General features: G+C 45.5%; 1 protein-coding gene across 1 annotated transcript in view; it reads left to right on the forward strand.

The window, feature by feature from the left end:
- The window catches only part of LOC124545442 (probable G-protein coupled receptor Mth-like 1), a 133,541-nt gene extending 129,532 nt beyond the window's left edge, over positions 1–4,009 (forward strand). Inside the window, exon 6 of the mRNA XM_047124364.1 lies at positions 3,587–4,009. Coding sequence (XP_046980320.1) covers positions 3,587–3,603 — 17 coding nt within the window. The 3' untranslated portion in view covers positions 3,604–4,009. The remainder of the gene's footprint in view (positions 1–3,586) is intronic.
- Positions 4,010–17,537: the final 13,528 nt, after the last annotated feature.

A 17,537-nucleotide genomic window follows, 5' to 3' on the forward strand; every position in this document is an offset into this window, starting at 1 on the left:
TCCCGCGTGGCTGTCAATTAGTAATCGAAGGATTATTGCAATGAGAAAGACGTATGATCACTACTTTCTCAATATCTCTTATTTATTTTCACGGTTATTTTGTTACACAAACCGTTATGAGGCAGTGTTACTACTTACTTCACTACGTGTGTTCACTGTGTTGCACCCAATCAAAACAACTTGTTGATGTCGGCTTAATTTCATATTCACTAAGGGTCCTATCTTCCACTCTCACTATCCTGTCTCCACACTTTTAATTACCGTACCACTTCTTCACGAAAGTCGATCTCACTTCATACAGTCACTCCCACGTCCAACAATTTCGGGTTCCAGCACTGGCCTCCGACTCCCATTCGGCCACAACTACCTGTCTTGGCGTCATTCTCCACGGGTAGATCTTTCAGCTGAAGTCACTCTGGTAGCCTCCTCACATCTTCTGTTAGAATTTCCACTTACTGCAATTTCTTTGCATATGATCTAACGATATAATTAGTTCTCTTCTCTAAAAAATTCCTTTTCTCTGTGCTGCTGTCTTCTAATCAATGTCTACATCCTCTGAGGTTTGAGTTTATTCACACCCTACTTTACATATACGCAGTTCACTCGCTTGTCAATGAATGAAATGTAGGGTGACCTCGGAAGTTTCCGTAAATACGAGGGTTGGAGCTTTAATAGTGGCAACTACTTATTTACAGCTCGTACGAAATAGATATGTGTTTCAAAGTTTACTGACCTTCAAAGTAGTGACCACATTGTGTATAACCCGTTGCCAGCGATGTGGAAGTCTTAGGATACGTACTCTTAGCAATGCCAGTTGTGTTGACATTTCGAGCGCCGCGGTCTATTGCCCGACGAATTTGTAGCAGTTCTGCCGCGAATGCCGTGAAGTGTTTCCTTTAGCTCAGAAATCGAGTTGAACTCACGAGGGCTTAAGACTGGGGAGTGCAGTAGGTCGTATAGCACTTAGCAGCCCAATCAATCAGACAAATCAGTAACAGCTTGCACTATACGTGCTTGAGCATTGTCCTGCAAAATGATGGTTAGGTCCGGCAGAAAGTGCCATCACTTCTAAGTTGGTCGTAGGTTCTGTTCCAAAAATGAACAGCATAGAGACAGAAGTGATGACACTTTCTGCAGGACCTGACCATCATTTGCAGGACAATGCTCAAGCGCAAACAGTGCAAGCTGTTACTGATTTGTTTGACTGATGGGTCTGCTAAGTTCTGTACCACCTACTGCAGTCCCCCGACTTAGATTGCTAAGAAATGCGCTATTGTGTCTGCATACTCTGAAAGAAACCTGGTTGGTATACCATCTGGACCGGAAGACTTGCTTTTCTTAAGTTATTTGAGTTGCTTCGCAGCACCTAAGATATCTACTTTTAAGTCACTCGTGCTAACAGCTGTTCTGGTATCGAATTCTGGAATATTTAATTCATCTTCTTTGGTGAAGGAATTACGGAAAACTGTATTTCGTAACTCCGCATTAGTGGCGCCATCATCAGTAACATTTCCATCGCTATCGCGCAGTGACGGTATTGACTGTTTTTTGCCACTGGTGTACTTCACATACGACCAGAATTTTGAGATAATGTTTCATTGTGGAAACTATTAAAAGCATCTCGCATTGACGCCCGCACTACATTTCGAGCTTCTGTAAAACGTACCCAGTCTTGGGGATTTTGCATGATAGCGGCAGTGGAATTATTGTATTTGATTAAAAGTGTCATTTCTGTTAGTCCCACTCCGTACTTCTTTTAGTTACCCGCTGTACTATACTGTAGCAGTTCTTTCTCCACTACTGGCCATTAAAATTGCTACAACACGAAGATGACGTGCTACAGGCGCGAAATTTAACCGACAGGAAGAAGATGCCGTGATATGCAAATGACTAGCTTTTCAGAGAATTCACACAAGGTTGGCGCCGGTGGCGACACCTACAGCGTGCTGACACGAGGAAAACCGATTTCTCATACACATACAGCAGTTGACCGGCATTGCCTGGTGAAACGTTGTTGTGATGCTTCGTGTAAGGAGGAGAAATGCGTACCATCACGTTTCCGACTTTGATAAAGGTCGGATTGTAGCCTATCAAGATTGCGGTTTATCGTATCGCGACACTGTTGCTCGCGTTGGTTAAGATCCAATGACTGTTAGCAGAATATGGAATCGGTGGGATCAGAACGGTAATACGGAACGCTGTACTCGATCCCAACGTCCTCGTATCACTAGCAGACGAGATGACAGGCATCTTGTCCGCATGGCTGTAACGGATCGTGCAGCCACGTCTCGATCCTTAGTCAACAGATGGGGACGTTTGCAAGACAACAACCATCTGCACGAACAGTTCGACGACGTTTGCAGCAGCATGGACTATCAGCTCGGAGACCACGGCTGCGGTTACCCTTGACGCTGCATCACAGACAGGAGCGCCTGCGATTGTGTACTCAACGACGAACCTGGGTGCACGAATGGCAAAACGTCAATTTTTCGAATGAATCCAGGTTCTGTTTACAGCATCATGATGGTCGCATCCGTGTTTGGCGACATCGCGGTGAACGCACATTGGATGTGTGTATTCGTGATCGCCATACTGGCGGGTCACCCGGCGTGACGGTATGGGGTGCCATTGGTTACACGTCTCGGTCACCTCTTGTTCGCATTGACGGCACTTTGAACAGTGGACGTTACATTTCAGATGTGTTACGACCCGTGGCTCTACCCTTCATTCGATCCCTGCGAAACCCTACATTTCAGCAGGATAATGCGCAACCGCATGTTGCAGGTCCTGTACGGGCCCTTCTAGATACAGAAAATGTTCGACTGCTGCCCTGGCCAGCACATTCTCCAGATCTCTCACCAATTGAAAACGTCTGGTCAATGGTGGCCGAGCAAGTGGCTCGTCACAATACGCCAGTCACAACTATTGGCTCTGAGCACTATGGGACTCAACATCTTAGGTCATAAGTCCCCTAGAACTTAGAACTACTTAAACCTAACTAACCTAAGGACATCACACACACCCATGCCCGAGGCAGGATTGGAACCTGCGACCGTAGCAGTCCCACGGTTCCGGACTGCAGCGCCAGAACCGCTAGACCACCGCGGCCGGCAGTCACAACTATTGATGAACTGTGGTATTGTGTTGAAGCTGCATGGGCAGCTGTACCTGTACACGCCATCCAAGCTCTGTTTGACTCAATGCCCAGGCGTATGAAGGCCGTTATTACGGCCAGAGGTGGTTGTTCTGGGTACTGTTTTCTTAGGATCTATTCACCCAAATGCGTGAAAATGTAATTACATCTCAGTTCTAGTATAATATATTTTCCAATGAATACCCGTTTTTTATCTGCATTTCTGCTTGGTGTAGCAATTTTAATGGCCAGTAGTGTATATCTGGTGCAAGATTAATCAAATTACATTACTTAGCAGAGTCACACATCGTGCGGAAGTTAGTTCTGTACTTGTTTCGTACACCAGTGTATTTGAATTGTATTAATGAAGCCTGACGAGCAGCGGCCGCTTCCAACTTGCTTCCCCGTAAATGCCGGGTAAATAAAAGAAGCCCCCGTGGTGTGCTCCTTCAGAGAGAGGCGCGCAGTGACGGGGGATGGTGACGGCTGGCTGGTTGACAGGTAACGAACGATAGCGTCCGCTCCGGGGGCGGCAGCAGCAGCGGCGCCCACTCCAGACCCACCGGCACCGCCTCCACCTCCGCCAACGCCCTCGAGATGGCCAGCCTCCGCTCCTGATGACGCTACCGCGCACCGAAACGTCGCGCACCAGCTGCGGGTGGCCAGCGACTTAGGACGTCTCCCGACGTAACACAGTCTTATCCGTGTCGTGGACGTGTAGTGACCGAGAGGTTGCCTTCGTGAAACTCTACAATAGCTATTGCTGTAAACTACTAGTATTATCAAAGTACCTGCCATTTACATTGTCAAAGAAAGTGTAGATTTTTTCAGATGCGTTAGAATATTCACAAATTTTATTATCTGATGTGTAATAAAATATTTCAAACCACAATAAATGATCTGTAATGTTGTTGTACTTGAGATTAAGTAAAGTCATTCATTCGCTTGTATTCTCTAAGGTGATATCTTACGTCAAGTCTAACACAGATGTTTGGGACTGACTCAGCACTATGGAGCAAGAGTGCAGATAAATGCTTCCAAAGAGTGTTCAACGAAAACATTTAATTTTTTATTTTTCCATAGTGTGGACCACAGTCATAGTACATTTTTTGAATGAGATCAGTATTGCCATTTGACTGTGCATTTTTATTATTTACCAGCCACTACCCACGGCTGTGCTGCCAGATCAATAGTTTCATTATCATGAGTGATGGTGAGGAAGTAAGTGCAATGACGCCAGCTACCTTCAGGTGTCTGCCTGTTTGGCTCCAACACCAAAATGGCGGCACACACTGCATTGCTGCTGAGAGTGTATATGTGTAGGTACAGGCAGGAGAGTGTTCCATTTAAGTGAGTATACATTATGCAATGTGTACATTGTGCAAGAAAGTTAATATTTTTATATCTGTATACGATTAATATTATTTATTTTCACTGATGTGTGAAAGTTCTAGAATAGTACGAATCATGAACCCACATGCAGTAACATTGGTATTAGTCTCTACCACTTCATACATTACTACCTGGGTAACAACCACTGTAAAAACTTAATAATCTAAGAGTGAGGTACAGTTTTTTTATCTCGCCTGGCGCTAGACACACTGTTATAAATCCATAAGTATGCATAAACTCAAGCCAAAAAGGCATTATTAACCTTTAAACATAACCTTCCTGCAATAAACAAATCGATGTCCAGAAACAGTAAGCATATATTTCATGGTATAAAATGCTAATCCATTACAATCCAATTAACATACGTAAAAGACAGGGCACACACATGTAACAAAACAATAGAACACACAGTGGCGTCACAATCATTTTTTGCCTTCAACGATATTTCGACGACTTCACTGGTTGTTTTGTCATATGTAAAGTCCAAATTTCGTTGCTTGCTGTTTGGACTTGAACTAAACTGGAAGCAATGAGCAACGAAATACATACATCAAAAAACGTTTTGCATCACCCCTGTTCCCAGAACTCCTGAAGATAGACATTGACTGCGGATATTGTATCACAGACACATTCCCTCGACTATTCAGAGATTTCACTAAAGCCGCCCAAAGATGTAAACAACCATGCATGTGCAGCGCCTATTAGACGGAGTGGATCCGAGAGCCGATCAGTTCCAGTCATTCCGCCAGGAAGGAGGCACACGGCTCGTGCTGTCTGTAGTTCAACCATGCCAAAACGGTCGATACCGAAGTTCGATGGCGTCCACGTTGTTACTTTGTGCCAGGAAGGGCTCCCAACAAGGGAAATGTCCAGGCGTGTCGAAGTGAACCAAAGCGATGTTGTTCGGACATGGAGGAGATACAGAGAGACAGGAACTGTCGTTGATACGCCTCGCACAGGCAGCCCAAGGGTTACTTACTACTACAGTGGATGACCGCTACCTAAGGATTATGGCTCGGAGGAACCCTGACAGCCACGCCATCATGCTGAATAATGCTTTTCGTGCAGCCACAGGACGTCGTTTTACGACTCAAACTGTGCGCAAAAGGCTGCATGATGCACAACTTCACTCCCGACGTCCATGGTGAGAACCGTCTTTGCAATCACGACACCATGCAGCGCAAAACAGATGGATCCAGCAACATACCGAAGGGAACGCTCAGGATTGGCATCACGTTCTCTTCACCGATGAGTGTCACATATTCCTTCAACCAGACAATCGTCGGAGGCATGTTTGGAGGCAGTCCGGTCAGGCTGAATGTCTTAGTCACACTGCCCAACGAGTGCAGCAAGTTGGAGGTTCCCTGCTGTTTTGGGGTGGCATTATGTGGGGCCGACGTACGCCGCTGGTGGTCGTGGAAGGCGCCGTAACGGCTGTACAATACGCGAATGCCATCCTCCGGGCGATAGTGCAACCATATCGGCACCATATTGGCGTGGCATTTGTCTTCACGGACGACAATTCGCGCCCCCATCGTGCACATCTTGTGAATAACTTCCCTCAGGATAACGACATCGCTCGACTAGAGTGACCAGCATGTTCTCCAGACATGAACCCTATCGAACGTGCCTGGGGTAGATTGAAATGGGCTGTTTATGGACGATGTGACCCACCAGCCACTCAGAGGGATCTACGCTGAATCGTCGTTGAGGAGTGGGACAACCTGGACCAACAGTGCCTTGATGAACTTGTGGATAGTATGCCACGACGAATACAGTCATGCATCAATGCAAGATGACATGCTACTGGATATTAGAGGTACGGGTGTGTGCTGCAATCTGGACCACCACCACTAAAGGTCTCACTGTATGGTGATACAACATGCAATGTGTGGTTTTCATGAGCCATAAACAGGGCGGAAATGATGTTCATGTTTATCTCTATTCCAGTTTTCTGTACAGGTTCCGGAACTCTCGGAACCGAGGTGATGCAAAACTTTTTTTGACGTGTGTATTTGCTCAGCATCTAACGACGGCAACTAGGGAAGCTGTCGAAATATCTTGAAAGGAAAAAATATTAACAATTACTCCTCTGCAAACTCAGAGACCTAGAAACTTCACTGAGGAAAGATGAAAGTTGATTTTTTCTTTTTCTGTATTTTTTCTCATCCTCTCATGTCCTTGTAGTGTTAAACAGCTGATGTGCTGAAGGTAACACACAGCTCTTCTTAGGAGATTGCAAGGTTGAATCTTCTGCTGCCTCACTTGTTTTTTGAGTAGGAACAAAAGCTACTTTTTTATATTTACCTTCCATGTCTTACCCCATTTTTGCAAGACACTGGTGAAAGTCTTCATTCTGGCCTTGTACTGTGATAACCACCAGAGAAATCGCAATATCGATATGATAATTGATGAAATTCTAAATGATAATATGTTTGATATGGAACAACTTAATTTTCTACTTCTTGTAATTTAGATCACTGTGGGTGAATGAATGCCATCCTACGGAAGATGGAACGTGGACTCCAGTTGGCCATTCCATCAAATCAGGTGCACCATGTTCCTACGGTGCGCTGGCTGGTTGCAGGCACGTCAAAACCACGGTAACAGAGGCATTGCCTAGCACGTGGTCTGCACAAAACTCCTCCGGCGGTAGCCACGCCCCACCAGGTACCTGTCACAATACAGCGTATAAACTTAACTTTGCAACACATTTAACGTCCAACCAACAGTCCATGCATAATCGACAACTTCCTTCATTTCCATTTGCTATATATTGGGTGCCTTTCCTAATACAGTGTTCTCACTGGAGCCGTACGATATGTAATATGAAATGCAATGCGATTTGCGATGCTGTACAAAAGCAACCCGCATTAGTGGGGAGTGTAGAAACGTAGCTGAACCAAATTGGCTTGTTCAAACTGGGACGATAGCAATACAATACCAGTACAGTTCTCTGTAATACGTCACAGCGCAACACGGAGAGGTGGTTACGCCATGCAACAGTTTCTTACTGCACATGGGGAGAGAAGTCACTTAATGTGTTTGATAAACAACTGTTTTATGTACATGAAGCAATGCTCATCCATCTCCATTATTATTTTCTCAGTGAAATTTTTACTTTTCGAATAAAAAATTAATCACTATGTTCTCTGCTACACGAGCTTTATCATCCGCTTTTGATGAAATTAGTTACTAAAAAAACTTATTTTTTGCATCTTATAGTACGATATCATAGCTGGTTTCTTTTCGCTATTTCCCACAGTTGCTGGATACTTAAAAAATAAGCAAAACATGGAGCCTATTTTGAAAAGATTGCAGCAAAAAAATGCAGTTGCTGGCTCGTTTACATTTGATACACTTTAGGTCAGACAAGGCCGCATACCAAATGTAGCTAACATATCGAAATTGTTTTTAATGTTGGGAGGAGAGCCATACTTCTTTCCAGGCTGAAGAAAATACGTGAAACATTTGAATGTTGTCCACGTCAAGGCCGGCTGCGAAGTGCCACACGTGAGGCTCTTACCGCCTGCTGTCTCTTGTTCCTTGTTGTATCACTGCTGTGCGAACGTGAGTGTCGCACGAATAACCTCGTGTCTTATGATCTTTTGTGCAGCGTGTCTTGTCGTATATTGTATTGCATCAGTAAAACCTACACCTAAGAGACGTCAGGGATTTTTTCTGGAGTTTCTGTTTCTTTTTTTTTTATTTGCAAACATGGGCTAACCCCGCACTTTTCCCAGATTTATTTCTAACAGGTGTTCGAAACACCTGTCGTAGTTAGATTAATTGCGGGAAGACACACATATCATCTCCAGACTGGACAGTGCCCGGTTTATACTCCACTCTAAAAAGCGTGTCTGGCTTCCACAGTAACCAGGACGACGATCCCACAGTTGTAGCTAGGAATGATATATTTCAAGCTCTTCCCGTAAAAAAACAACTTCTCTAAATACCTCAGAAAAGACACTGCAAATACACTACTGGCCATTAAAATTGCTACACCACGAAGATGACGTGCTACAGACGCGAAATTTAACCGACAGGAAGAAGATGCTATGATATGCAAATGACTAGCTTTTCAGAGAATTCACACAAGGTTGGCGCCGGTGGCGACACCTACAGCGTGCTGACACGAGGAAAACCGATTTCTCATACACATACAGCAGTTGACCGGCATTGCCTGGTGAAACGTTGTTGTGATGCTTCGTGTAAGGAGGAGAAATGCGTACCATCACGTTTCCGACTTTGATAAAGGTCGGATTGTAGCCTACCGCGATTGCGGTTTATCGTATCGCAAAATTGCTGTTCGCGTTGGTCGAGATCCAATGACTGATAGGAGAATATGGAATCGGTGGGTTCAGGAGGGTAATACGGAACGCCGTGCAGGATCCCAACGGCCTCGTATCACTAGCAGTCGAGATGACAGGCATCTTATCCGCATGCCTGTAACGTATCGTGAAGCCACGTCTCGATCCCCGAGTCAACAGATGGGGACGTTTGCAAGACAACAACCATCTGCACGAAGAGTTCGACGACGTTTGCAGCACCATAGACTATCAGCTCGGAGACAATGGCTGCGGTTACCTTGACGCTGCATCACAGACAGGAGCGCCTGCGATGGTGTACTCAACTGGCTGGTCACAATACGCCAGTCACTCTTCTTGATGAACTGTGCTATCGTGTTGAAGGTGCATGGGCAGCTGTACATGTACACGCCATCCAAGCTGGGTGCACGAATGGCAAAACGTCATTTTTTCGGATGAATCCACGTTCTGTTTACAGGTTCGCAGGAGAGCTTCTGTAAAGTTTGGAAGGTAGGAGACGAGGTACTGGCAGAAGTAAAGCTGTGAGTACCGGGCGTGAGTCGTGCTTCGGTAGCTCAGATGGTAGAGCACTTGCCCGCGAAAGGCAAAGGGCCCGAGTTCGAGTCTCGGTCGGGCACACAGTTTTAATCTGCCAGGAAGTTTCATACAGCATCATGATCGTCGCATCCGTTTTTGGCGTCATCGCGGAGAACGCACATTGGCAGCGTTTATTCGTCATCGCCATACTGGCGTATCACCCGGCGTGATGGTATGGAGTGCCACTGGTTACACCTCTCGGTCTCACCCTTTGATCAGTGGGCGTTACATTTCAGATGTGTTACGAACCGTGGCTCAACCCTTCATTCGATCCCTGCGAAACCCTACATTTCAGCAGGATAATGCACAACCGCATGTTGCAGGTCCTGTACGGGCATTTCTGGATACAGAAAATGTTCGACTGCTGCCCTGGCCAGCACATTCTCCAGATCTCTCACCAATCGAATACGTCTGGTCAATGGTTGCCGAGCAACTGGCTCGTCACAATACGCCAGTCACTATTCTTGATGAACTGCGGTATCGTGTTGAAGCTGCATGGGCAGCTGTACCTGTACACGCCATCCAAGCTCTGTTTGACTCAATGGCCAGGCGTATCAAGGCCGTTATTACGGCCAGAGGTGGTTGTTCTGGGTACTGATTTCTCAGGATCTGTTCACCCGAATTGCTTGAAAATGTAATCACATGTCAGTTCCAGTATAATATATTTGTCCAATGAATACCCGTTTATCATCTGCATTTCTTCTTGGTGTAGCAATTTTAATGGCCTGTAGTGTAAAAGAGGCGGCTGAGGTTAGAATGAAGAGCAACAATTGAAACAGAGGCCAGGGGATGAATCCAGGCTCTGTTTACAGCATCATGATGGTCGCATCCGTGTTTGGCGACATCGCGGTGAACGCACATCGGAAGCGTGTATTCGTCTCGTCATACTTGCGTATCACCCGGCGTGATGGTATGGGGTGCCATCGGTTACACGTCTCGGTCACCTCTTGTTCGCATTGACGGTACTTGAACAGTGGACGTTACATTTCAGATGTGTTACGACCCGTGACTCCACCCTTCATTCGATCCCTGCGAATCCCCACATTTAAGCAGGATAATGCACGAGCGCATGTTGCAGGTCTTGTACGGGCCTTTCTGGATACAGAAAATGTTCGACTGCTGCTCTCGTCAACACATTCTCCAGATCTCTCACCAACTGAGAACGTCTGGTCAATGGTGGCCGAGCAACTGGCTGGTCACAATACGCCAGTCACTACTCTTGATGAACTGTGGTATCGTGTTGAAGCTGCATGGGCAGCTGTACATTTACACGCCATCCAAGCTCTGTATGACTCAATGCCCAGGCGTATCAAGGCCGTGAATACGGCCAGAGGTGGTTGTTCTGGGTACTGATTTCTCAGGAGCTATGTACTCAAATGCGTGAAAATGTTATCACCTGTCAGTTCTAGTATAATATATTTGTCCAATGAATACCCGTTTATCATCTGCATTTCTTCTTGGTGTACCAATTTTAATGGCCAGTAGTGTATACTGGCTCACAATAATAGTGGAGCACCGAGAAGGAGAGCAGGAAACTACATAAAACTTCATATTATTCCAGTGATTAAAACATTGAGTCAAATTTAAAAGAACTTGGTTGTCTGGGCCCTCTTATAATTATGACATTGAACCGCCTTTGGCCTGCATGCATACACTGATTCAGTTGCGAAGGGTGTGATAAGGCGATCGTGTCGTTTCCCAAGGCAAGAAGGCGCTCAGCCGTTGTAGCTGGTCCTTGATATCCTGGATACTGACCGAGCAAGGTGGCGCATTGGCTAGCACACTGAACTCGCATTCGGGAGGACGACGGTTCAAACCCTCCATCCCTAAATAGCTTGAGGTAAATGCCGGGACGGTTCCTGTGAAAGGGCACGGCCGACTTCCTTCCCCATCTTTCGCTAATACGATGGGACCGATAACCTCGCTGTTTGGTTGCCTCCCCCAAATTAACCAACCAACTTGGATACTGGCTCTGAGATGGAACTGACTTCTGAGCTCGCCCCATACACGTTCTGTCGGGGACATATATGGGACCTAGCCGGCACTGGAGTGTCTCAGTATCAAAAAATGGTTCAAATGGCTCTGAGCACTATGGGACTTAACATCTATGGTCATCAGTCCCCTAGAACTTAGAACTACTTAAACCTAACTAACCTAAGGACAGCACACAACACCCAGCCATCACGAGGCAGAGAAAATCCCTGACTCCGCCGGGAAACGAACCCGGGAACCCGGACGTGTCTCAGTATCACGCTGATAGTTCATACAGATACGTGTCACATGTGGAAGAACATTGCCATGTTGAAAACCTGCACCACGATACTACCGCAGGCTACACACGAGAAGGCTGATGTCCTTGACATACTGAAGTACCATCACAGCTCCCTCAGTAGGTACCACCTGTGACCTTGTAACACCACAACTCTGTGGACGATCATACATTTTCTATGTGTTTTACGAAGTTTGTCTTATTAGTTTTGCTGATATTATTCTTGTACATATGTTGTCAAGTACAAATGCTATTTGTTGTTTAAGAAAGAAAATACGCATGGAATTTTAACATTTAAGTTGACATGCTAGCCTATTCATGGAAAAGATGTTGTCAAAGAGTGTAATAAATTGAAAATGCATTATCGCCGGGCGTGCGAGCGTGCCAAAAAAGTAGCAGTTCCGAGTCGCGAAGAGACGATTGGTGTCGATGGTTGTGTGTATACGCCGGTGTGGCTATGCAAAAGTGCAGACATAAAAAGCCTGTTTCCGAAGTTTGGAACAGTGAAAACCGAAATGGTTGTTTTGGCAGATGTTTCATACGGTTAAGCTATGTGCATGGGATTTAATGGAGACAGCACAAATGCAGCAAGAGTACTTCACATAACATCAAAAGTAATGTCGGCCCTCGTTATTGGCTATGGTATGGAAAGAAGATCAATCTGTGCTCTATTTTACCGCTAAGTAAAGCCACTGGACAAACCAACGGCGTCATAAAGTGAAGTAAGATCTACACTTTTTATAACTGGAAGTGTAAAGGCTGACCAGCTTAGTTGGAATTTTATTGCTTAAATAATTTTGTTTTCGTAAATATTGTGACGTAAATAATTTTCCTAGGTCGCTATCCAAGTAGTATCCATAGTATCCCTTTGTATGAACCGAGATAATGAGAAAATGAACTGAAAATGAAGTAAACATTAATTTATTAGATTATCAAAACGTAATTTTTACAACTTTTGGACAACTACGTAATAATGAAATCTTTGGCTATAGTATGAATAATGTCAGAAATAGAATGATGCAAAGTCAGTATTAATTCATTTGCTAAAAATAAAGTAACTTTAATAATAAAAAAAGAACTGGTAGTAAAACTTTACGTAACTTGGACACTGAATTTCATTGTCAAAGCACAATTCTAATTTATAGCTTGTGGCATAATTTATAACTTTTATTACAAAGAAATATCAGAGTAACTGCTAGGTGAATGACAGACCTTACCAATGAGCAAATTCAAACAATCTTTCTGCTTGCTACAATTGCCACAGTCAGTATTACGGTGAGTAACATAACAAAAAGTTTCTGTCCACACCCTATAAACAATCTTACTTTAATTGATATTTGGAAATTAATATAATATGTTGTATGCGTTTGCTATTGGATTACTATTTGACTACTGTGAAGTGTGGTATGAAGTACCTGAATACCTAACGCACTATTCCTAGGTCATGACGCCAATAACTATTCTTACCTAAGATTGGTTACATGTATAAAGTTCAGTTTAAATCTAACGCACTATTCCTACGTCATGACGCCAATAACTATTCTTACCTAAGATTGGTTACATGTATAAAGTTCAGTTTAAATTTCGCTATTCATGTTCCGGTATGAAGTACCTGAATACCTAACGCACTATTCCTACGTCATGACGCCAATAACTATTCTTACCTAAGATTGGTTACATGTATAAAGTTCAGTTTAAATCTAACGCACTATTCCTACGTCATGACGCCAATAACTATTCTTACCTAAGATTGGTTACATGTATAAAGTTCAGTTTAAATTTCGCTATTCATGTTCCGGTATGAAGTACCTGAATACCTAACGCACTATTCCTACGTCATGACGCCAATAACTATTCTTACCTAAGATTGGTTACATGTATAAAGTTCAGTTTAAATCTAACGCACTATTCCTACGTCATGACGCCAATAACTATTCTTACCTAAGATTGGTTACATGTATAAAGTTCAGTTTAAATTTCGCTATTCTTGTTCCGGCGAGGAACTGGCGACCGTTGGCTCTCGTCATTAATGAAAACTCTGAAAACATTTTTTTCCAAATATCCACTAACTACTGTTAATTAAAAACTAGTTTACATAATAAAAAACGTATAAAGTTAACCGAACTTTGTTGCTAATCGTCATTGCTAAAATACTGAGCAGTGGCGATTCGGTTATACCTTCATCTACTTCTCTCAGTTTTGCATTATTCTTCGGAGTAGACGCCTTTTCCTCACAGATTAGGGACTTTAGGTACACGGTCAAATAGAAAAGCCTAATTAGCCGGAGAGACAGGAGGGTTACAACCTAAAGTCATATACGATGGCTCCCCGCACCATAATCCCAGCAGGAACATCTATCTCTCTGCCTCTCCAAAACATTGCAAGAATGGGGCTCTTTGCCAAGTAGCTGACATAGTCTTGGACGATGGCCACTGGGGACAGTGCAGAACCTCGATTCATCGTTCAGCACAATGCGACGCCATTCATCAGTGGTCCACGTGCGCAGACACGGCACCACTCCAAACTCAGACGTTTGCGTTGTGGTGTTAACGGCAGCCTACGTGTGGGACGACTATTCCCTATTCGGACTGCTGTTAGCCTCCGGCCAACGCTGTGGGTTGACGCAGATTGCTGCAGGGAGTCCATTACCTGTCATCGTATGGCAGGCGTGGATGTGAACGGATTACACAGTGCCTGGTGCACAATGCTGCGATCCCTCAGTGTGGCGGTTCAGACGTTGCTGACCAGAACCTTGAAGGTATGCAACTATTAACCATGTTTGGGAATACCTATTGCACCAGACATCTGTTAGGAGATACAGCTAGTATTGTCTTTCAGTGTCATCAAGTAAACAATAATCATCTGAAAGGAGAAAAGTGTGGAAGAATAGTGAAGCTGAGTGAGTAAACGTGAAGTTCTGGGGGTGAAATACCGTTGTATTAGACTCTTTCAGATCTGCAACCCATGTGGTAGAAATTACTATACTACCATTTGAAAAAAAATTACTTGGTACAGCTAAATGTAATTAATATTGCTAAAACCAGAGACTACACATACTTTCGTGAAGACTTTTTTACAATACTGCTGGGCGGACATATATTTTACATGGTTCCGGAAATATTTAAGATTGACAACTTAGGTTTCTCACCTAGTTTTTAGTATTTCCAATTGTTTCATCTTCTGAGTCCTTTAAAGAAATATGATTTTTCTTTTGAAGAAGGAGGAGGAGGAGATTAGTGTTTAACGTCCCGTCGACAACGTGGTTATTAGAGACGGGGCACAACCTCGGATTAGGGAAGGATGGAGAAGGAAATCGTCCCTGCCCCTACGGAGGAACCATCCCGGCGTTTGCCTTAGGCAATTTAGGAAAAATCACAGGAAACTTAAACCAGGGTGACCAGAGACGCTTTTGAACCGTCACCCTCCCGAACACGAATGCAGTGTGCTAACCACTACGCCACCTCGCTCGGTTTTCTTTTAATGGGCTAACGTAATTCGTAAACACAAACAAAAATATTCAATTGCAAGTTCTGAATGTTAAACATGTTATGTAACCATTTCTTATATACGGAACGTAGTTTGCATTATTCCTATCTTCCGTGTGCGGTTGCTCGAAAATGCTAATTACACTCCTGGAAATGGAAAAAAGAACACATTGACACCGGTGTGTCAGACCCACCATACTTGCTCCTGACACTGCGAGAGGGCTGTACAAGCAATGATCACACGCACGGCACAGCGGACACACCAGGAACCGCGGTGTTGGCCGTCGAATGGCGCTAGCTGCGCAACATTTGTGCGCCGCCGCCGTCAGTGTCAGCCAGTTTCCCGTGGCATACGGAGCTCCATCGCAGTCTTTAACACTGGTAGCATGCCGCGACAGCGTGGACGTGAACCGTATGTGCAGTTGACGGACTTTGAGCGAGGGCGTATAGTGGGCATGCGGGAGGCCGGGTGGACGTACCGCCGAATTGCTCAACACGTGGGGCGTGAGGTCTCCACAGTACATCGATGTTGTCGCCAGTGGTCGGCGGAAGGTGCACGTGCCCGTCGACCTGGGACCGGACCGCAGCGACGCACGGATGCACGCCAAGACCGTAGGATCCTACGCAGTGCCGTAGGGGACCGCACCGCCACTTCCCAGCAAATTAGGGACACTGTTGCTCCTGGGGTATCGGCGAGGACCATTCGCAACCGTCTCCATGAAGCTGGGCTACGGTCCCGCACACCGTTAGGCCGTCTTCCGTTCACGCCCCAACATCGTGCAGCCCGCCTCCAGTGGTGTCGCGACAGGCTTGAATGGAGGGACGAATGGAGACGTGTCGTCTTCAGCGATGAGAGTCGCTTGTGCCTTGGTGCCAATGATGGTCGTATGCGTGTTTGGCGCCGTGCAGGTGAGCGCCACAATCAGGACTGCATACGACCGAGGCACACAGAGCCAACACCCGGCATCATGGTGTGGGGAGCGATCTCTTACACTGGCCGTACACCACTGGTGATCGTCGAGGGGACACTGAATAGTGCACGGTACATCCAAACCGTCATCGAACCCATCGTTCTACCATTCCTAGACCGGCAAGGGAACTTGCTGTTCCAACAGGACAATGCACGTCCGCATGTATCCCGTGCCACCCAACGTGCTCTAGAAGGTATACGTCAACTACCCTGGCCAGCAAGATCTCCGGATCTGTCCCCCATTGAGCATGTTTGGGACTGGATGAAGCGTCGTCTCACGCGGTCTGCACGTCCAGCACGAACGCTGGTCCAACTGAGGCGCCAGGTGGAAATGGCATGGCAAGCCGTTCCACAGGACTACATCCAGCATCTCTACGATCGTCTCCATGGGAGAATAGCAGCCTGCATTGCTGCGAAAGGTGGATATACACTGTACTAGTGCCGACATTGTGCATGCTCTGTTGCCTGTGTCTATGTGCCTGTGGTTCTGTCAGTGTGATCATGTGATGTATCTGACCCCAGGAATGTGTCAATAAAGTTTCCCCTTCCTGGGACAATGAATTCACGGTGTTCTTATTTCAATTTCCAGGAGTGTATTTGGACATCCAGGCACATAGTACTCTTCAAGCTAATTTAACGTTTGTTACATTTTGTCGTTATACTGTTGCTATTTTAGTGACCATCAGCGTTCTAATAACTGTTTTAAAGTGTGACCACACAGTCCAGTCACATGAATGTGACCACCACTTACGTTCGACGTCAACTTGCGGTAACCACTCACAGGCGGCCGGTGTAAACACTAGCGGTGGAGGGTATAAAAAGCTGTCAGGTGGATGCGGAAACTGAGCGATTTATCTGATGTCCAAAGGGGCATGATCATTGGCTTTTGGGCCATGGGTGGAACCGTTTTCGAAACTGCTAGGTTTGTTAACTGTTCGCGTGCAGCCATGGTAAAACGGTAGTATCCAGAACTGGTGGCGAGACAACCGTAGTATACCACGGGCCACAGATAGCACAGCTGAATGAAGCCTGCGGAGACGTGCAACTGTTGAGTTAATGACTACCCAGCATGAACAAAGGGGCTACCAACAGCGTCTTCCCAACGACCGTTCAGTGAATGTTGCTGTGTGTGGGTCTATGCACCAGGCGCCTCTTCCGTGCACCCATGAAGACTGTTGTTCATCAAAGACAAAGGCTATAATTTACGCGCTAGTACTGTTCTGACGTAACCACAAGCCCCAGAACGAAGACGAATAACGGAAGGCCAGAGGAGGCGATGAAACGACAGGAGTGCCCCCTGAAAGAAGTGAATGCAAGAGCTGCTCCTGCCAGCCGTGGTGATTAGTGATCAGATCGGCTCCGTATACGGACATTAGTGGACAGT

Source organism: Schistocerca americana, chromosome 8 (assembly GCF_021461395.2).
Source record: "Schistocerca americana isolate TAMUIC-IGC-003095 chromosome 8, iqSchAmer2.1, whole genome shotgun sequence".
NCBI classification, from domain to species: domain Eukaryota; kingdom Metazoa; phylum Arthropoda; class Insecta; order Orthoptera; family Acrididae; genus Schistocerca; species Schistocerca americana.